The sequence below is a fragment of the Tenrec ecaudatus genome, chromosome 3, assembly GCF_050624435.1.
Source record: "Tenrec ecaudatus isolate mTenEca1 chromosome 3, mTenEca1.hap1, whole genome shotgun sequence".
NCBI classification, from domain to species: Eukaryota; Metazoa; Chordata; class Mammalia; order Afrosoricida; family Tenrecidae; genus Tenrec; species Tenrec ecaudatus.
Window position 1 is genome coordinate 110,893,595 of NC_134532.1, and position 21,802 is coordinate 110,915,396.

At 42.5% G+C, this 21,802-nt stretch overlaps 1 protein-coding gene across 5 annotated transcripts in view; it reads left to right on the forward strand.

The window, feature by feature from the left end:
- Positions 1 to 21,802, forward strand: part of CFI (complement factor I) — a 64,251-nt gene that overhangs the window by 21,265 nt on the left and 21,184 nt on the right. For 4 of the 5 annotated variants that reach the window (XM_075543928.1, XM_075543930.1, XM_075543926.1 and 1 more), the window contains 7 exons: positions 4,673 to 4,952; positions 7,891 to 8,044; positions 14,853 to 15,022; positions 19,033 to 19,146; positions 19,242 to 19,352; positions 20,447 to 20,470; positions 20,634 to 20,654. In XM_075543928.1, coding sequence (XP_075400043.1) covers positions 4,673 to 4,952; positions 7,891 to 8,044; positions 14,853 to 15,022; positions 19,033 to 19,146; positions 19,242 to 19,352; positions 20,447 to 20,470; positions 20,634 to 20,654 — 874 coding nt within the window. The remainder of the gene's footprint in view (positions 1 to 4,672; positions 4,953 to 7,890; positions 8,045 to 14,852; positions 15,023 to 19,032; positions 19,147 to 19,241; positions 19,353 to 20,446; positions 20,471 to 20,633; positions 20,655 to 21,802) is intronic. The other variant, XM_075543929.1, reaches the window with a different exon arrangement.

Here is a 21,802-nt window from a genome sequence, read left to right on the forward strand (position 1 = left end):
ATTAAAATGAAGTCCTTAGCATCTTCCACCTTTGCTCCATTTATCATAATCTTATTAATCCAGTTGTGGGGAATTTTATTTTTTTATGTTGAGGTGTAATTCACACTGTATTCTTTGAGCTTCATCTGTAAGTGCTTCCAGTCCTATCAGTTTTCCGGAAGCAAGGCTGTGCCATCTGCATATTGCAGGTTGATCATTAGTCTTCCTTCAGTCATGATGCCTTTTTCATGTTCTTTTTCATATAGTTCAATTTCTTGAATTATTTGCTCAGCACACAGCTTGAATAAGTATGGTGAAAGGATGCAATACAGCCTTCCCGATCTTAATCACGTAATAGCCCCTTTTTCTATTGGAAAGATTGCTTCTTGGTCTATGTACAGGTTCCACATAAACAAGGTTAAATAGTCTGGAATTTCCATACTTTTGATTATATCCATAATTCACTATGAGTCACACAGTTGAATGCATTGGCAAAGTTAATAAAATGTAAGTAAGTATCTTTCTGACATTCTCTTCTTTCAGCCAAGATCAGCAATGATATCGCTTATTCAATGCACTCTTCTGAATCACCTCAAATTTCTAGCTGTTATGCGTTAATATACTCTTTCAATCATTTAAAAATTATCTCCAGTAAAATTTTACTTGCATGTGATATTAATGATACTGTTTGATAAATTCCACGTTTTGTTGGATCACCTTTCTTTGAATTGGGCACAAATGATGTCTACCAGTTAGTTGGCCAGATAGAAGTCTTCCAAGTGTCATAGCATAATAGACTACTGAGAGTTTTCAGTACTGCATTAGTTTGAGACATATCTATTGGTGTGCTATCCATTCCTAGATCTTTGATTTTTGTCAAAGCCTCCTGTACAACTTGGACTTCTTCCTTTAATATTATTGGCTCTTTTTAAAATTGAATCATTTTATTGGGGGCTTGTCAACTCTTATCACAATCCACACATACATCCATTGTGTCAAGTACTTTTGTACATTTGTTTCCCTTATCATTCTCAAAACATTTGCTTTCTACCTGAGCTCCTAGTGTTTGCTCATTTTTTCCCTCCCTCTCTGCTCCCCACTCCCCCATGAACCCTTGATAATTTATAAATTATTATTATTTTGTCATATCTTATACCGTCCGATGTCTCCCTTCACCCACTTCTCCACTGTCCATCATATTACTGGCTCTTAGTCATATGCTGCCACCTCCTGAAATGGTTTAATATTGGCCAATTATTGTTTGGTAGAGTGACTGTGTATTCCTTCCTTCTTCTGCTGATGTTTCCTGCATTGTTCAATATTTTACCTATGTTTTTGTTGTTGTTAGGTGCCATTGAGTCAGTTCCAACCCACAGCGACAGACTGAAACACTTTCCAGTCCTGGGCCATCCTCAGAATTGTTCCTATGCTTGAGCCCATTGTTACAGCCACAATGTCAGTCTAACTCCTTGAAGGCCTTCCTGTTTTTCACAGCCCCTTTTTTTACTTTACCAAACATGATGCCCTTCCCCAAGGACTGGCCTCTTCTGACAACATGTTCAAAGTATGTAAGATGAAGACTTGCGTCCTTGCCTCTAAGAGCACTCTGGCTGTACTTCTTCCAATACAGATCAGTTTATCTTTTGAGTAGTCCATGGTACTCTTATTACTTCTTCAGCACAATTCAAATGTATCAATTCTTCTTCAGTCTTTCCTATTCAATGTCCAACTTTTAATATTCTTTTACTCATAATTTAATATTGTAGTCCAAGACTTGAATTTTTTTCTTTAGCTCTTTCAGTGTGAAAGAAAGAAAAATCAAACATGGATGTCAATAGAGACTTTAAAACTTGCTATTAAACATAGAATAACTAAATCAAATGGAAGCAAACAATTTCAAGAGGCAGTACAAGAAGACAAAGTATCATAATGAATGCGTAAAGATCTTGAGTTAGAAAACCAAAAAGGAAGAATATGCTCTACATTTCTCAAGCTAAAAGAATTAAAGGGAAAATTCAAGCCAACACAAAATAGTTCACCAATTCATTAATTGAATAAGTTGATAAGTAAGTCAATGGCTTGTCTTCTAAGATCCAGAAAGCCATTTCCCCCTTCCCACAAAACGCCTCAAATCTTAAAGGCTTGGAGTTAAACAGTGGCCACCTGGGAAGCAAATAAGGCCACCTGGAAGAAGCACACCAGCCTGTGTGACCATGAGGTGTCGACTGGATCAGCTGTCAGGTATCAAAAGATCCCAAACAGTTATGTCGATGTGACAAAGGGGGGTTGAGTGGAGACCCAAAGTCCATCTGTAGACAATTGGACATTCCCCATGGGAGGGTTGCAAGGGATGATATAATGAGGGTACAGTAGAACACCAGTGAAAGACACATCATTCCTCTAGTTCCTGAACGCTTACCTCTCCCGCCCCCCAATACCATGACCCAGTTCTACCTTACAAATCTAACTAGACCACAGTACACACATTGGTACAGATAAGAGCTCTCAACACATGGAATTCAGGACAAATAAACCTCTCAGAAACAGTAGTGGGAGTAGTCATATAAGAGGAAGGGTATGGTGGGAGGGGGAGGGAGAAAGGGGGAAACCATCACAAGGTTATATGTAAAACCCCCACCCCAAAGGGGATGAATAACAGAAATGTGGGTGAAGACAGACCGTGTAAGATATGAAAAAACAATAAAAATATATAATTGATCATGGTTTCACGAGGGTGGGAGGGAAAAAGAGCTGATACCAAGGACTCAAGTAGAAAGAAAATATTTTGGAAATGTTGATGGCAACATATGTACAAGTGTGTTTAATACAATTCAGTGATGGATTGTTATAAGATTTGAAAGAGCCCCAATAAAATGATTGATAATTTTTTAAATTAAAAAACAGGTTTTATGGCCCAATGTATTTTGGAAATGCTATATTATTATAAATATATATACTTTGGGGATTCATAGTATATTTTAATATGCAAGCAGCCCCAAGATTATGAATAAGTTCCATTCTTGTTTTAATCATTTTATTCGGGGTTTGTACTACTATTATCACAATCCATCCATCCATTGTTTTAAGCACATTTGTACATTTGTTGCCATCATCATTTTCAAAACATTTTCTTTCTACTTGAGCCCTTGTTATAAGCTTCTCATATATTTTCCCCTCCCTCCCCCACCCTCTCTCTCTCAAGAACATCTCTCCCTAAAGACAGAGCAAAACAAAGCAACAAAAGAAAAGACAACAACAACAAAAACCAAGCAAAAAAAACCCAAGGAAAGCCTATAAATAGTTCAAGGTCTGTTTGTTGACCTTTAGGAGCGTTTTTCAGTCGAGTCTGATGGGGTGCCATGCCCTGGCCCCAAAGTCTATTTTTGGTATTCCCTGGGGACTTCCTTGCTCTGCTCCCCTTGCTGTTCTGTTGCACGCCCTTAGTGTTTCACCTTGGTGTGGTGGGGTCAGATCAGGCACAATTCCCACAGTGTCTACAGTGTTGTTCCCCATAGCGCTGCTATTGGTCAGTGAGGGACGTTGTATCTCTCAGTGGGGGCAGCCCTATGGTCCTCTCTGTGCATTGGCTGCTCTGAGCAGGGATATCGTCCTCAAGGCTTGGTGGATCAGGATGTGTTCCACTCTCTATTCCTCCCCCTTCATTTGCTCCCGTGTGCTCTGATCAGGGTACACCTAGTTAAATTGGCACAATACAATCTATAAAGACAATGTTCTACACACTACTTTGTTTTTTATTAAGGGCATTACATGTCCTTACAAGCACTCAGCCTCAAACCTAAGGTCAGTATAGTCCTCTTTACTCTCAACCACCTATTATTGTTGCTAGGTGCTGTTAAGTTGTTTCAACTGCTTAGTCCTCTGCTATCCTTAGGCTCGGTCTAGCACCTCACTCTGAGCTTCCCATCTGTGTTAGGTCAGGTTGGCTAGAGAAACAAGTTTAGTGACACTCATCTTTGTATAAGAAAGAACTTTATATCAAGAAATAATTATACATCAAGAAAGTATCCCAGCCCAGCCTATCTCAAGTCTGCAAGTCCAGTGCTAGTCCACAAGTCCCTCTCCAGACTCACACAACCACATGCAATGATGCAGAATGCAGGGAGATCACAGGGTGCTGAATGGTGTGGATCAAAGGTAAGTAGCGACATGGCAGTGCACCCACCAGCAGCTCTCAGGATCAGTGTTGGAGTCCCAGCACACAGAAAGGTGAAGGGACAGAGAGAGAGAGAGAGAGATTGTCTCTATTCACCTTGCTCTCATATAGCAGGCTTATGACATCAAGGAGGTGTCATCAGGCTCTGACTTAACTGACTGGCTAAACTCCAACCCTAGCCAGGATTGTCTACTTGATATAATCCCTAAATGCCACGTAATTTAAAAGGGTTTTTCACTTAAGAATAGAATTAATAAGTTTCATTCATTGATGAAACTACGTTCAGCACCAATTTTGTTGCTACTTAACATGATTGCTGAATCCATGAATTTGACAGTGGTCTTAGGATAGCCATAGTATCCATTGATTTCATAATTAGTACCTTTAAAGCATTATCTATGTCATATTCCTAACCTTTATGATGACCTTATTAAATATATGATGACCAAAGGTTTTCGATGGCTGATTCAAAAAGACTTTAGTTTGATATTACATTCATGTATGTTTTGTGTTTGACAGCTTACTGTAACATCAGGCATATCTAAAACGGACCTCATAGATAAAAAGTGCTTAACAGAAAAATACACATATCTCTCCTGTGACAAAGTCTTCTGCCAACCATGGATGAAGTGCATCGATGGGGTCTGTATGTGTAAGCTCCCTTATCAGTGCCCAAAGAACGGCACTTCAGTATGTTCCACGAATGGAAGAAGCTTCTCAACTTACTGCCAGCTAAAGAGCTTTGAATGTCTTCGTCCACAGGCAAAGTTTTCAAATAGCGGGCCATGCCTACCTGAAGGTAAGAAAAGCCTAGTTTTCAAAAAAAAAAAAAAAAAGAAAGAAAGAAAGAAAAGCCTAGTTTTCAAGACCAACTTGTTCTATGACATAGAGGGCAGTTGTCAGCCAGGGTTTCTTTTAGAAAATCCCTTTGCTGTGAAATATGATGGAGATGACTCAGGGCTCTTCTCTTTACGCTTTATAGTAACTTAGAAATGAACTAAGAAAATCAGCCATCACAAGGAGCCGGCTCTAGAACACATTGCCCTGACACCAGTGTGAGCATCGTGTCACCCTCTGAGGCTCAGACCTCTGTTTGCATTTCTTCTACATGATGAGTGGGAGTATTCCCAGGACCATTAAGAGTCCATGCAAGACCCAGCGAAAAAGTCCTACCATGAGACTGATACCGGCATTCAGCCTGGTCAGGCTCCTACCAGACACGTATTTATTGATTCTGTCCTTCCTCCCCCTCCCCTCACATCACTGGCTTTGCTTCTTCAAATTGACCTTCCTTGGGCCACTGCTGACTTAGACATACAATTTAGCAAATTTGGCCTGTCAGGTCAGAAAGTGGTCTACAGTCCATCCAGGTGCCTAACTTATGAGCAGGCTGAAATTCTAATATATGAATTGGTAGAGTGTTGGAGATGAGTATCTCATTGCCAGTCAGATTTTATTTCGTCTCTCCAAGCTCCAGCTAAGCTCTCTGACAAGCTCCACGACCTCTCTGGGTTCTAGTGTGTAATAGTAGCTCCTGACCTATAAGGTACTTGTGAAGATGGAATAAACGCATGCAAGTTCTTAGCACACTAAAAGTGCTCGTTAAATTTCAACCTACTATCTTCTGTCACAGGCAACTCATCACAGGAAAGTAGTGAACTTACAGGTGAATGCTTATAACATTTCTTTCAAAAGCACCATGATGTACTCACAGCTGTCTCTGAGACTAAGAGGCTGGGCAGTGTGGGAAAGGCAGAAGAGAGCTGCCAGTCGGAGCCCCTCCTTGGGACCCGGTGGGGTGGAGAAAGGCAGCAGGGGAGGTCCCTGTGCCAGTGCCCCTTCTCGCCTGACAGCCTTCAAGACGTGAGCAGCATGAACACTTCTCACGTCATTAGTGTTCAGTTGGCTAACGTTAAAGAGCATGCACTTTGGAGTAAGTTTAGAACAGCCAAACCAATTGCTGCGGGGTCACCTTCAGTGCATTGTGACCCCACATGTGCCAAGTGGAACCACTCTCCACAGGGTTTTCCCTGGGTGGTGTTTCAGAAGTAGATCACCAGGCCTTTCTCCCGAGGCGCTTCGGGGTAAACACTAACCTCCCACCTTTCGGTTAACAGCCAAATGTATTAACTGTTTGCACCATGCAGGGACCTGTAAGGAACCCTGAGAGCATAGTGTGTATCATCCTGAGCTGCCAACCTTATGGTTAAATGTACTAGCTCCTCCCCGGGAGAATGATGGGACTCCCCGCGCTGTAAAGAGTTTAAGCCTCAGAGACCCACATGGGCAGTTCTGCTTTGGCCTCCAGGGGCGCTGTGGTCCAAATGAACTCAATGGCAGTGAGTTGTGGGTTGTTTTTCAGTGATATATATGTAAGATTAGTAGAGTGATATATATTTAAAATATATGTTATTAATTGCTGTCGAGTTGGCCCCAATTCATGGTGACCCGATGCACAATGAAATAATGGGAAATGTTGCCTGGGCCTGCTCCATTCCCATGATCACTTGGGGACGGACGAGTGTGAACAACAGAATTACTAAGCCTTGTTTCTAGTCCTGCTTAGTCTGGAAGTTTGGCCAAAGCCTTTGCACCATCACGCAAGGCACCACTAATGAGAGTGGTATTGGCTCAGAAGGGAACCAGGAACTGCCCCATGAAAGGTGACAATTCTTCCACAGACCCACCAATGCCTCCACAAGATTAACTAGAAACCCAAACCAAGCAAACACATTGCTCTCTGGTCAATTCCAACTCAGAGGGACACCATGATGTTGACAGGAGATGAGGCCCTTCCCCTAGAGCCAGCAGAGAAAGAAAGCCTTCCCATAGAGCTGTGTGCTGAGTTCAGACTGCTCATCTTCTCATTTAAGAAAGAGCGTCCAACCCCCTTACAGAAGGGTCGTGGGGAGGAGATGAGCCAGTCAGGGTGCAGGGTATCAACAATGAAACATACAACTTCCCTCTAGTTCTTAAATGCTTACTCCCTCAACTATCATGATCCCAAATCTGGCTAGACCACAAGATGTACACTGGTACAGATAGGAACTGGAAACACAGGGAATCCAGAACAGATGAACCCCTCAGGACCAGTGGTGAGAGTGGCGATACCGGGAGGGTGGAGGGAAGGTGCGGTAGAAAGGAGGAACCGATCACAAGGATCTACATATAACCTCCTCCCCGGGGGATGGACAACAGAAAAGTGGGTGAAAGAAGACATTGGACAGTGTAAGATATGACAAAATAATAATAATTTATAAATTATCAAGGGTTCGTGAGGGAGTGGGGAGGGAGGGGGAAAATGATTAGCTGATATCAAGGGCTCAAGTAGAAAGTAAATATTTTGAGAATGATGATGGCAACAAATGTACAAATGTGCTTGACACAATGTATGTATGTATGTATGGATTGGGATAAGAATTGTGTGAGCCCCCAATAAAATGATTTTTAAAATAAGCAAACGGGCCTGGGGCGGGTCAAACAAACAAACAGAAAGCGTCCATTTGTGTTTGTTAAAGCCATCCACTGGAGGCTTTCCTGCAGCAACAACACCAGGTGAACGAGACGAGGGCAGCCCAGCCCTGGACAGAGAGGTAGTCGTATTGGTTAAAATCGTTGTGGTGTTCATTTGATATGAGGTATTTGATGATTTTTAAGGATTGTACTCAAGCAGGAAAACCTAAATGCCTAAGGAATGCCTAAATGTGATTCTCTTTCTTTTGGTTGCTTTATTTTAGGACAATTCAGTGTTTCCTTGAAGTATGGAAACACTAATTCAGAGGGAGTGGTTGAAGTAAAACTTGTGAACCAAGATAAGACAGAATTCATCTGCCAAAACGGCTGGACCATCACACAGGCCAACGTGGCTTGCCGCGACCTGGGATTTCAACAGTGAGCCTTTCGATGGGTAGTTTTTCAGGGTTGATTTTCCTCGAGGTTACTGGCCTATTGCTTTCTGGTTACCTGACTCTGTTCTAGGAAGCCCCTGATGATGGCCCAGCGGTTAAGGACTTGGCTCCTAACCAAAAGGTCAGCAGGCATTCAAAGTCTGCTTCCAGAAAGATGCACAGCCTGGGAAAGCCACGGTGCAGTTCTCTGTCACAGCAAGAGGCTTGGGCTTTTCCTTCTCTCAGGACGAATCCCTTTGTGCCTCTGCTTCCTCACTGGCTACCCAAGAACATGAACTTCCCACCTGTTGGCAGGTGTGGGTTTGTGTACCATTTAGGATCCTGTGCAGCCCAGCGCATCTGTGAGCTTGTAGGAGAACAGTCCGGACTTATACCCTTTGCTGGTTCAGGGTGTTGCAAACACATCCTTCACCATGCTTTCTCTACCCTGTGTCCGTTTTCACGACGAACACTGCTTCTTTATGCCTTCTCTGGGTTCCCCCTGATCCACAGAGGCTTGTCTACTGTATTAGTCAGGTTGCTGTTCATATTTGTTGCCCTGACTCTTTTGCTAATTATTCATCTTAGTTGTCAACTTCAACTCTCTTCTTCTTGGGTCATTGTAGCTTTGTCCCCTTAAGCTGTGGAGTTGGATGTTTAGTTCATCAGTTTTCAGATGTTCTGATTTCCGAATAGAAGCATGCAAAGTATAAGTCCCCGTCTGCATGCTACAGGTATGGGGGGTTTTGTTGTTGCTGTTCAGTTCAAGACATTTAAAAATTACCCATATACTTTTGCCTTTGACTCGTGAATAACGGAGCAGTCTCTGCTTCACTTTCTGAATGAATGTGTTATCCCTGGAGCTACCTCCCTATTCCTTGGTTATCTTTTTATTAATGATTTCTTATTCAGTTGTGTCCATGTGGTGGTAGTTTGGCATGTGTATTTAGTTGCTGAGACTTACTTTGTAGCTGCATAGGTCTTATTTTTATTTTTCTCCTATAATAACTGAAGTCTAGAAAAGTAATTATTGCTAGAGGTTTACAAACAGTTATCTCCCCACTAGCATAGCTAGCACACCAGCACCTTGACAAAACCTGCAGCAATAAAAACATCAGCATCAACCAGAACAACAGTGTGTTTGTAGCAATGAAATTATGTGTTTTGAAACGTCCTTGTAATTAGGTAGAAATAATCGTTCTGACGAGAGCACAGGTTCCAAAGTCCATTCGTACAGTTTTAGCCTCACACATATAATGATACATGTAAGGTGGGCTAATGAAAAAATTCTTTTTTTTAATCTACAAAAATATTCCCCCCAAATTAATAAAATAAAATAAGAAATTTTAAAGTTGCTATGTAATGCTTTTATTGTAAATCCTAGTAAAATTGACCGTGATTTTTAAATAGTAAAAATACATATAGATATTCTTGTTGTAATAGCTAACTATGGGGATCCTTTAAAAACAATAAGTTTCTCGTGAAACTCACTGCACAAACATTTTACAGGAAGTCCTTGTGGTGTCATCTCTGTGCTGTGCTCCCTGGGTGGTTCAAGCTCCCCCACAGTGAGGCCACTGGCGAAAATGGTTAACAATATGTGTTCCGGTTTTCATACCTATCATGATAGGCAGGATTTGAAAACTCTTATTTAGACTAGTTTAATGGAAATGTGTAATCTTAAAAGCTGCAAAAACTAGATCTTTTTGATCAAGAAAATGAGTTTGTTTTTTTTCTAAGAAAATGAGTTTTAAAACATCTTTTCAAATAACAATAAAGGGTCTGAAATTCTAAGTACTTTAAATCAGAAAATTATTTAGGAATTGAGAAGTAAATATCTTTCTGTCCAGAGAGGAAGAGAAATTTCATGTTTGGGGTTATTTTCTGGGTAGAAAAAACAAGTACCTAAACAATATGAAAAGTTCATTCATAAATAATTGAATCCATTAAGAGAAAAAGCTTAAAGCCAAGAAAATTTCTTTTTAAAAACTGACTGACATAGTCAATTCTGACTCATAGCAACCCTACAGGACAGGGTAGAACTATGCCTGTGGTTTCCAAGCCAAGCCTGTGACTCGGCAGGAGTAGACAGCCTCATCTTCCTCCTTCACAGTGGCTGGTGGTTTTGAACTGCTGACCTTGTGGTTAGCAGCCTACTCAAGGGGGTGGGGTGGGGGAGTCTATTTCAGAGATAAAGTGAAAGATGTGGGGAATTATTAATTAAATAAGATGGTTTAGACAATCAAACTTCATATCTTTACATTCATACGCTAGCTTCCGAGTTTCTGACTTTGATCCAAATTGGAAAACTCAATCTGTTACTGATGCGTCGTTTGCAACTCAGAGAACAGAGGAGGACGGCCCGAGGTGGCTGAGTATAGTTTAAATGCTTGTGTTAGACTGGGTAGACTAAAGAAACAAATTCATAGACACTCATGTGTATAAGAAAGAGCTTTATGTACAAGAGCAATTGAATATTGAGAACGTTCCAGCTCAGTTCATATCAAGTCCACAAATCCGGTATTAGCCCACATGTCTGATACCAATCTATAAAGTCCTCTCCAGACTCATGAAACACATGGAATGATGCTGAATGCAGGACGATCACAGGCCAGTGGGTGGGAAGTCTTGTGGATCCAGTGGCGGTGTAAGCATATCAGCGCTGGCAGGAGTCTCCACATGGTTTCTCCATCTCTGAGGTTCTGGCTGCCATCAGCCTGTCTCTATGTGGCTTGTCAACGGCAATATCTCCCAGGGAGTAAGCGTGTGTCCCTCCTCAAGGGAGCTGTTTATCTCCTTTGCGCCTCCAAATGAGGTCATCAAGCTGCCACCTGATTGACAGGCTAAGCTCCACCCCTTCACTCTTAATCCTCTCAAACTGACAACAGATTATGTAACTACCACAATGCTTCATGTGTGTTTGAAATAAAATTTTTAAATCTTCAATGTTAAATATACTCTATATAATCAGTGTTATTTATTGGTATAATTTGCTAGCTTCTTTGCTCAAATCTTTTTCCATCCATTACTTTTAATACTTTTGTGTCTTTTCTATTCTAGACATGTCCCTTAAAAGCAGCACATAGCAAATTTGTTCTTTTTAATATGACCGTCACTATGAACTAAAGAGTTTATTTAGCCTTGTTTACATTATAGTGATTACTTGCAATGTTTTTCCCCCATCTTATTTTGATCTTATTATTTATGCTGCTTTTCTTTTGAAATCCTCATCCTCTTCCTCCTCTACCAGGTTTAGTAATTATGCATTCTATTTTGATTTCAGTATTATGCATTCTATTTTGATTTTGGTATATACCGTGAGACGTTGGAAGTTCTCACCTTCTCATGAAACAGTACAAGGAACATAATTACCGACCTAATCTAAGTGTTTACTTGCAGTATTTGTTTCAACCTCTTTTTTTTTTTTTAACAATTTATTGGGGCTGATACAATTCTTTTCACAGTTCATACATATACATACATCAATTGTATAAAGCACGTCTGTACAGTCTTTGCCCTAATCATTTTTTTCTCTTTTCTTCTTTTACATTTTATTAGGGACTCCAACAACTCTTACCACAATCCATACATATACATACATCAATTGTATAAAGCACACCCATACATTCCCTGTCCCAATCATTCTCAAGGCATTTGCTCTTCACTTAAGCCCCTTGCATCAGGTCCTCTTTTTTTCCCCCCCTCCCTCCCTTTTCCCCCCTCCCTCATATGCCCTTGGTAATTTATACCTCGTTATTTTGTCATATCTTGCCCTATTCGGGGTCTCCCTTCCCCCCTTCTCTGCTGTCCCTCTCCCAGGGAAGAGGTCACATGTGGCTCCTTGTAATCAGTTCCCCCTTTCCAACCCACTCACCCTCCACTCTCCCAGCATCGTCCCTCACGCCCTTGGTCCTGGAGGTATCATCCACCCTGGATTCCCTGTATCTCCAACCCTCATATGTACCAGTGTACAGCCTCTGTCCTATCCAGCCCTGCAAGGTAGAATTCGGATCATGGTAGTTGGGGGGAGGAAGCATCCAGGATCTGGGGGAAAGCTGTGTTCTTCATTGATACTACCTCACACCCTAATTAACCCATCTCCTCTCCTAAGCCCCTCTATGAGGGGATCTCCATTGGCCGACACTTGGGCCTTGGGTCTCCACTCTGCACTTCCCCCTTCATTTAATATAATATATATATACACATACATATATACATATACACATAAATACACATACATACACACACTTATATCTTTTTTTTTTGCATGATGCCTTATATCTGGTCCCTTGGGCACCTCGTGATCGCACTGGCCGGTGTGCTTCTTCCATGTGGGCTTATTTGTTTCTGAGCGAGATGGCCGCTTGTTCACCTTCAAGCCTTTAAGACCCCAGACACTATCTCTTTTGATAGCCAGGCACCATCAGCTTTCTTCACCACATTTGCTTGTGCACCCATTTGTCTTCAGCGATCCTATCATGGAGGTGTGCAGTCAATGATATGATATTTTGTTCTTTGATGCCTGGTAACTGATCCCTTTGGGACCACTCGATCACACAGGCTGGTGTGTTCTTCCATGTGGACTTTGTTGCTTCTGAGCTAGATGGCCGCTTGTTTATCTTCAAGCCTTTAAGACCCCAGTCACTATCTCTTTTGATAGCCGGGCACCATCAGCTTTCTTCACCACATTTACTTGTTCACCCATTTTGGCTCCAGCTGTTGTGTCGGGAGAGTGAGCATCATAGAGTTCCAATTTAATAAAAGAAGGTATTCATGCATAGAGGGAGTGATTGAGTAGAGGCCCAAGGTCCTTCCGCCACCTTAATACTTGACCTATAAATATAGACACAAAGATCTATTTCCCCAACCTCCTATATATATTTGCATGTACATGTCTTTGTCTAGACCTCCATGAATGCCCTTTGACTCCTAGCTCTTTCCTCCATCTCCCTTGACCTTCCTCCTGCCCTACTACCATGCTTCATTGCCACCTGGGCTAGAGTATACCTCTTCTCTAAGCAACCTTACCCTTGATCATTTCCCACCAGGCCTGCCACTCCCCCTTCTCTACCCTTTGGGGTCCCATGTTTTTCCCTTGTCCCTGGGTTTGTTAACACCACTTCCTTACCCCCCCCTACCCCCCACCCCAAGTCCCCCCGGAACTGTCGGTCCCGTTGTTTTTCATCCAGATAGTTCATCCTCAACCTCATTTTTATATCCCCACAATTAATCTCTGTTATATGATAAAGATCAAAACCAAACTCACTGCCGTGGAATCGATGGCTGCTCATAGCAACCCTGTAGGACAGGACAGAATGCCCCTGTGGGTTTCAAGACTGTGACTGCTGATCCGAGTAGAAAACCTCAGCTTTCTCCCTTGGAGCCACTGGTGATTTCAAACCAGGGGCCCTGCAGTTAGCAGCCAAATGCATAACCACTACAACACCAGGGCTCCATACACCAGGCCTCCTTATATTATTATAAACATATATTATTGGTGATCAGTCTGTCTTTACTCAGGCTTATCTCATGTTTACCAGTTTCTTAGATTGATGCTCCTTCTTACATTTCTCTTTTTTAATTTATCTAAACTTTTATTATTATTATTATTATTATTATTATTATTATTATGAAATACTTTTTTGGGGGACTCTTGCATCTCCCATCACAATCTATCCATCCATCCATTGTGTCAAGCACATTTGTACATATACTGCCATCATCATTTTCAAAGCATTTTCTTTCTACTTGAGCCCTGGGTATCAGCTCCTCATTTTTCCCTCCCTCTCTTGAACCCTTGATAAATGATAGATTATTATTTTCATATCTTACATTGTCCTCTGTCTCTCTTCATCCACTTTTCTGTTGTTCATCCCCTGGGAGGGGGTTATATGTTGATCCTTGTGATCGACTCTCCCTTTCTCCCCCCACCTACCCCTTATACTCTTGGTATCTCGATTCTCACTGTTGGCCCTGAGGGGTTTGTCTCTCCTGGATGCCCTGTGCTGCGGGCTCTTATCTGTAGCAGCGTGCATGTTCTGGTCCAATCTGCTTTGTGCTCCACTTCACCCAGCATAGTGTCCTCTCCGGGGACTCATCTCTCCTAACGACATGCCCAGAGTCTGTGAGATGAAGTTGTCATCCTTGCTTTGAAGGAGCACTCTGGCCATGCTTCTTCCAAGACACCTTTGTTTTCCTACAAGCAGTCCATGGTGCGCTCACCACTGTCCAGCACCAGAATTCCATTGCATCTATTCATCCTTGGTCTTCCTGATGCCATGTCCAGTGTTCACAAACATACGAGGCAATTGAATATACCGTGGCTTGGGTCAGGCTCACCTTGGTTTTCAAATGAACGTCCTTGCTTGTCAATACTCTAGAGAGGTCTTGTGCAGCAAATTTACCTAATGCAACTTATCTTTTGATCTCTGCACTCCTGCTTCCGTGAGCTTGGAGAATGTAGCTTCATGTAAAAGCAAAATGATCTTGCTAACATTACACCACTACAGCCTTTCAGATCCTAGGCAGTCTCGCAGCAAGGGTGAAGAGAGACACTCTCAAAGGGGAGGCGTGGGAGGATGCAAGAGCTGAGCTAACACACAAGAATGAGGATGAAGGGCAGACCCCCTCGCACAAAGTCAATCCCAGGTCATCTCATTAAAGCCAGTGAAGTGGAAAAAAGCTGAGGCTCAGAGAATATAAGTATCTTGAACAATTTGTAGCTTATAGATAGAAAATGAGGGGCAATTACTCTCATCTAATGCAAAGTATTATGTATTCCAACCTCACGTTTCATTTGTTCTCTTTGCCAGTGGTGCTCTCAAGAGTCAACGAAGCTTCACAGACATAAACGCCACTGACTGCCTGCATGTGCATTGTCAAGGATTAGAGACCAGCTTGGCTGAATGCACTTTTACTAAGAGCAGAACTGCCAAGGGCCAGAGTTTTGCTGGCGTGGTGTGTTACACAGAGAGCGCCACAGGTGGGTGGAGTATTTGCCTGCTATTTGCTTTTCCTTTAAAGTTGTTGATTTCACATCAAGCCAATAATAAGAAAACGGATGATTGAACATTGCCAGTCACAGCAGCCATGCTAGGGCTTCCATCCTATGTTAAGAGACTAAATTGGTGTTTTCCCTGTATTTGTGCCTTTTTTCCATCAAATATTACCTATTTCCAGATTTTTAAATGAAAAGCAGTGCTGCCTGACTCCCCTTGACTTCCTTGAACACCTGAATTGGTGTCAAGTCAATTGAGCATCAAAAGAAACCTCTGCATCTCCTCAGTGACTCTGATTAGACACATACCTTTAAAATGCCTAAGTAACCACGCCAAGGCCTGACTTGTCTCTCCATTTGGGCCTTTGTGTGAGGCCAGGTTGTCTAGAGAAACACTCCATATGTATGCTCATATATCAGTGTTCATACTCACATAGGTATAAGAAAGCACTTTGTCTTAAGAAGCAACTCTAGATCAAGAAGACACTCCATCTCAGGCCAACTCAAGACCATAGACCTGATGCTAGCCGGGCCCTTTCAGACTCTCGGAGCTACAGGCTGTTGACTCAGAAAGGTGAAGCGGGAAGCAGGGAGATCACAGGTCAGTTGGTGTGGAGTCTCCTGGATCCAAAGTCAGTAAAAGCAAGGCAAGGAACTGACAGCTGTCATGTTCTGGTGAGCCACATGGGCCCATACCTGGAGGCAGACACAGATTCCCAGAAAAAAGGCCCAATGGGGAAGAGGGTGAAGTGGCAGAGAGGCAGTTCCCAGAGTCCTCCATTGTCATACCATAAGCCACACCTTCAAAAAGGTGTCATCGAGCTACCACTTGACCAACAGGTTGGACTCCACCCACTAGTCAGGAGTGTCCAGTTGACATAAAATCTTCCAGTTACCACAGCACTGGAATATTTTAGCTATGTATGTGATGACAAATGTTAAAACCAATCATCCCTTTTTCAGTGCTGAAAAACAGCACCATCAAGGCATAAATAGTGAAGAGACAACCCACTAAATGGTGTGTATATCCCCAAAGTGTTGAATAATCTATATATAGAGATATATGTATAGATGTGAATATGTAAAGAACTCTTACAACTCAACAATAAGAAAATAAACAATTTAAAAATGAACACCGGGCTTAAATAAGTATTTCTCCAAAGATATGCAAAAGGCCAGTAATTACACAAAAAAAGATGTTCAATGTAATTAAACGTTACCAAAACTAAACTCACTGCCATTGAATTAATCTTGACTCATAGAGACCTGTTAGGACAGGGTAGAACTGCCCCGTGAGTTTCTGGGACTGTAACTTTACAGGAGTAGAAAGCCACATCTTTCTGTTAATTAATCCTTAGGGAGATGCAAATTGAAATCACAATGAAATACCACTTTCTCTCCATTCAGAAGCAACAATCCACTGCCATGAGTTCGCTCTGACTGGTATCGACCCTATCGTATCCTATTACCAGGTGGGACAGCAGAAGGGAGCAAGGGCAGAGGAGGGTCTAGAGAAAGTGAGCCTCATCCTTTGCTGGAAGGAGCATCCAAAGGAACAGCGCCTGGGGGAAGCAATGGCGCCCATGGACAAGTGAAATGTAGACTGGCCACACGACCAGCCATTCTGCTTCTGGGTAGGGTACTCAAAAGAATTTAAAGCAGGAACTTACACAGCTATTTGTATAGCAGTGCTCCTTCCTTGCAGCACTATTCAGAATAATCAAAAGGTAGAAACAAGCATGTCATCAACTGCAGAATAGATAAACATACGGTGATATATAGAGATCTACATCTAGGTTTGTGCCCATCCTTAAGGAGGATGACAAAAGAATGTGGAAATTATCAAGTAATACCTTTCATATCACATGCAAGTAAAATTTTGCTGAAGATAATTTTAAATGGTTTCAAGAGGACCTGGAACAAGGAATGTAATTGATGATGTCAGGTGGGAGCAAGGCAGAGAATTTTACCTGTGGGTTTTTGTTTTTGTTGTTTTTTGACTATACAAAGATATTTGACTGTGTGCATGCTAACAACAGTGTGCAAAGAATGAGAATTCCAGAACTTTTCATTGTGCTCATAGAGAACCCATATGTAGACCAAGCAGTCACAGTTCAAACAGCCCAAGAGACGGGGGTTTGACTAGAACAAGGGGAATTGTGGGTGCCAGGGCTACATCCTTTCAGGGTCTTTATTCAATCATTCAGAGAAAATGACCTGAGACACTGGCTACGTGAAGCATCAGGATCAGAGGAAGGCACCTGAGCAGCCTGCATTGTGCAGGCTTACTTGTTGAAATTGCAGGAACTTGAAGAACTTCGTGATGAAGATGAAAGACTGCAGCCTTGAGTATGGATAACATCGCAATATAACAAATTAAAACATTTTAAATCCTAACAACTGGACCAATAAACAACAGCAAGCTAAATGGAGAAAAGATTCAAGTAGTTAAAAGTATTTCATTGGATTGGATCCACGATATGGAGGCAGCAGTCAAAATTCATATCACATCATGGATTGGGAAAATCTGCTGCACAAGATTGGTTTGAGGTGCTATGAGCAAGGAGGCCACTCAGAGGTCTAAGGTCTCCCTGGCTCAAGCTATGGTATCTCCACCTCGTTTGCACGTGAAAGCTAGACAATGACTAAGGAAGACTGAAGAACTGTTGCGTTTGAATTATGGTGTTGGTTAAGCATATTGAAAGTGCCACGGACTGCCAGAAGAACAAACAGATCAGTCTTGGAGGCAGTACAGACAGGGTGCTCCTTAGAAGCAAAGAAGGTGAGACTTGCTCTCACGTACTTGGACATGGAATCAGGACGGCACAGTCCCTGGAGAAGGATGTCATGGTTGGTAGAGAGTCAGTGAAAAAGAGGAAGGGCCTCAGTGAGATGGATTGACATGGTGACACAGTGGCTGCAACAATGGGCTTCAGCATAATAATTAGGCTAGCACAGGGTCTGGCAGCCTTGATTGCTGACTGACATGGGGTTGCTGTGAGTTGGAACTGACTCAATGGCACATAACAACGACATTCAACCATATTCTTCAGTTCTGATACATGTTTCAATATGGGTGAGCATTATGCTGTGTGAAATAAGTCAGATACCAAAGGAGGAATACTATAAGACCCCACTTCCTATATGAAATGGAATAGCAAATGCATACTGCGTGAAGACAAAAGGAAATGGGGAGCTATTATTTAGGGGTCCTGAGTATCTGTTTGTTGTTGTTAGGTGCCATCCTGTCTGTTCCAACTCACCTTGACCCTGCGTACAACACAATGAAACAACGCCCAGTCCTGCACCATCCGCACCATTGTTCTTATGTTCGAGCTCAATCCATGTCACGGAGAGTCTTCCTCTGTTTCACTGCCCTTCCACTTTACCGGGCATGAGGTCCTTTTCCAGAGACTGCTCTCTCCTGATACGACGTCAAAAGGACTTTGGACAAAGCTTTGCCATCCTCAGTTCTAAGGAGCACTCTGGCTATACTTCCTTCAAGACAGATTTGCTTATTCTTTTGGCAGTCCATGATCCTTTCAATATTCTTCCCCAGCACCATAACTTTTACAAAACATTTTATGGAGGGCTCTTATGGCTCTTGTAACAATCGATACATCAGTTGTATGCTGCACATTTGTACATATGTTGCCATCATTATGTTCTAGACATTTATTTTCTCTCCCCAGCACCATCATTTAGACATACCCACTCTTCGGTCTTCCTGATTCGGTGGTTGACTTTCACATGCATCAGAAGGGCCTGAAAATGCCACGGCTTGGGTCAGGGGCACCTCAGTCCTCAAAGTGGCCTCCTTGTGCTTCCATGCATGAAAGCGTTCTTGTGCAGCAGATTTACCCAGTGCAATGTGTCATTTGATTTCCTGACTTCTGCTTGAGGCCTGACTTTATCTTAATGACCTTATTATTCCAAAAATGTGTCAAGGGCATCATGTGTACATAAGTTTGGCAAAGATCGCTTCTGCCTTACAGATTCTGCCCCGGAAGACTCCTTTCACTGTGTGAACGGGAAGCGCATTCCGCAGAGGAAGGCGTGCGACGGCCTCAATGACTGCGGGGACCAGAGTGACGAGCTGTGTTGTAAAGGTAGATGCCAAAATGTAAAAACAGTACCACTGTGCGGTAAGATTCCATCTCAGGACGTCTTAAGGAAACACAATTGCTATTTTCTGTTTTCACAGCATGCCAAAGGGGAAGTTTCTTTTGTAAGTCGGGTGTTTGTATTCCAAAAGAGTACAGATGCAATGGGGAGGTGGACTGCATCACAGGAGAAGACGAAATTGACTGTGAAGGTAACTCCAAGTGTTTTGGTTGCTTTTTTTCATTATTCGATCCAAGAACTCTGACGCATCCTAAGTGAATGGTAATTCTAAGTGACCATAGGAGGGTGTGGGGCAGTACTGCCGGATGGAAGTTAGAGGGAATCTGGAAGGATCTTCTTCCTCCTCATAGTCAGTAAACATTTGTTTATTTTGGACCTAACCTTTAAAACCTTCCCAGAGCCATAGAAATAGATTTGTATTTTCATCTTAAGGTTTAAACCATGGTCCACATGTTTGACATTCTTCTTCAGCTCTCTTCCAGCTTGCTGGCTTTTTAAATCTGCTTATTGGAAGAATTGAAAGCAAATTTCAGACATCATGTCACTACACCTACAGGTGTATGCATCCCTAATGATAAAAACATCATTATATTAAAAGCAAACTCCTCCTTGAGTCGATGCCGATTCATAGTGACCCTCTAGGACAGAGTAGAAATGCCCCTGTGAGTTTCTGAGACTGTAAGTCTATGTGAGTAGAGAGCCCAGTCTTTCTCTCTCACTCACAGTGGCTGGTGGTTTCAAACTGCAGACCTTGAAGTTAGCAGCCCAATATATACCCACTACACCATCAGGGCTCCTACAATCATCCTGTCATTTAACCCCAAACCTCACTGCCACCGAGTTGATTTTGACTCCTAGTGACCCAATAAAGCAGAGCAGAAATTCCAAGGCTGTAAGTCTTTACAGAACCAACTGACACATCCCTCTCCTCTGGAGTGCCTCGTACTTGAACCACCAATCTGTCAGTCAGCTGCAGAGCACTTGAGCCACCGGGGTCCTGTCCAGTACACTCACTCAGGCACCTGAAATATCTAGTCCTGCATCCAATTAAGTCTCCAGGATCTAGAAGAGTTTGCTTAGTTTACAGGAAATTTGTGGGACAGAGAAATGCATTACCATTTCAAAGAACAAATTAATTAAACCCAGAATAAGAAATATCCTATTGGCAAGTGACTCAGTTTCCCTCATAAAATGAAATACAGGAAAAAATGATGTGTGTAAATTTTATTCAAGTAAAAATTCTTTGCTATAATGAACTTATTTCCTCCCCTGCTTTGTTTTTAGGGACTGGACATTTTGAAGCTCGAGGTAAATCTATTTTTATAATAAAATTTTACATAACACTATTGAAAACAAGATTGAAGCTCTTTAGCTGCTTTTGTTATATATGTACAGAACAGTGCACTTTTTCTTGCTGCTCAAATAAAACTAAGGACTTGCTTCAGTAAGTTTTTTGTTTGTTTTTCTTTAGGCCTTCACCCTGAGGCACAAGGTAAAACTTTTATTAAATTCTGTGGATATTACAGAACTGAAACAAGACTAAGGTACTACTGTCCTCTGATAGGTACTGGAAATATGAACCTCGGGCCAGGTGACTGTGTGCTACCAGTAGCTTGCCGTTAACCTGCTTTTAGACACAGGATATTTTTTCCCCACAATGTGATAAACTCCCATTCTCACACTCAGCCCATCCCACCCCCAACCACCACCCCACCGCCCACTGTCTGCAAACCCAATACTCTCCTCTGAATGACGCACCTTTACCCAATGCTCCTCTCCTCTCCTCTTTGCTCTATCCTCCACGGCAGCTCCTGAAGAAATTACCACCAGAGGAAAGACACTTCCTGTCAGAGAGCTCTTTTCCAATTTGCCTATGTAAGCAACATGTTTCCAGATCCTCTAGCCCTTTGGGGTTACCTTTTGAATATGCATATAAAGCGATTCAAGCCCTCCATCCACAAGTTCACGGCTCTCACCAGAGTTTCTTAGGGCTTCTTGGTGCTTTCAGGTTGAGGACACTGCTTGCTCTCAAAACCCGTGTTTACCAGCTTCTCCATGCCCCTCCTTCTTCTCATCGTTTTGTCCACCAAAGGGGCTGGGGCCTCCCCACCCACCCATCCCATCTTGCCACTTTTGTGGTTCTTCTCCCTTCCATGTGCCCTTCCTGTCTTTCTCCCAGCCACCGGTCTCTTCGGCCTTCGTGCCTCTTGTCTTTTATTCCGTCCTTCCCTCTTTCCTGTCCTTCCTCCCTAGCTTTGGACCTCTGATGCAGGGGGACGTGCCAACCTCAGTCCCCATTTCACTGAACATGATCGCTGCGGGTCCAGGCCAGGCCCCTCTCGTTTTACTTTTCAACCTCCTTTCCCCCCTCGTTCCTAGACCTGTCTCCCGACAGGCAAGCATTTTAGTAGCTTTCCATGTTAATGTTTACATCTTTCTATGTACATGCATTCTTATCCAGGGGGTTTGGTTGTCTTGGTGCCTATTTGTTTCATTCACATTGTACAGCGTTCTAGGTATGAGGTGCCTCCAAAACGGCGTGGAATGAAGAGCCAATGATGTGTTTTGAAACATTCGGTTGTTTGTTGTTCTCTTCGCGCAGCATTCAGTTGTTAAGATCTGCCCGTTTCTATGGGCTCA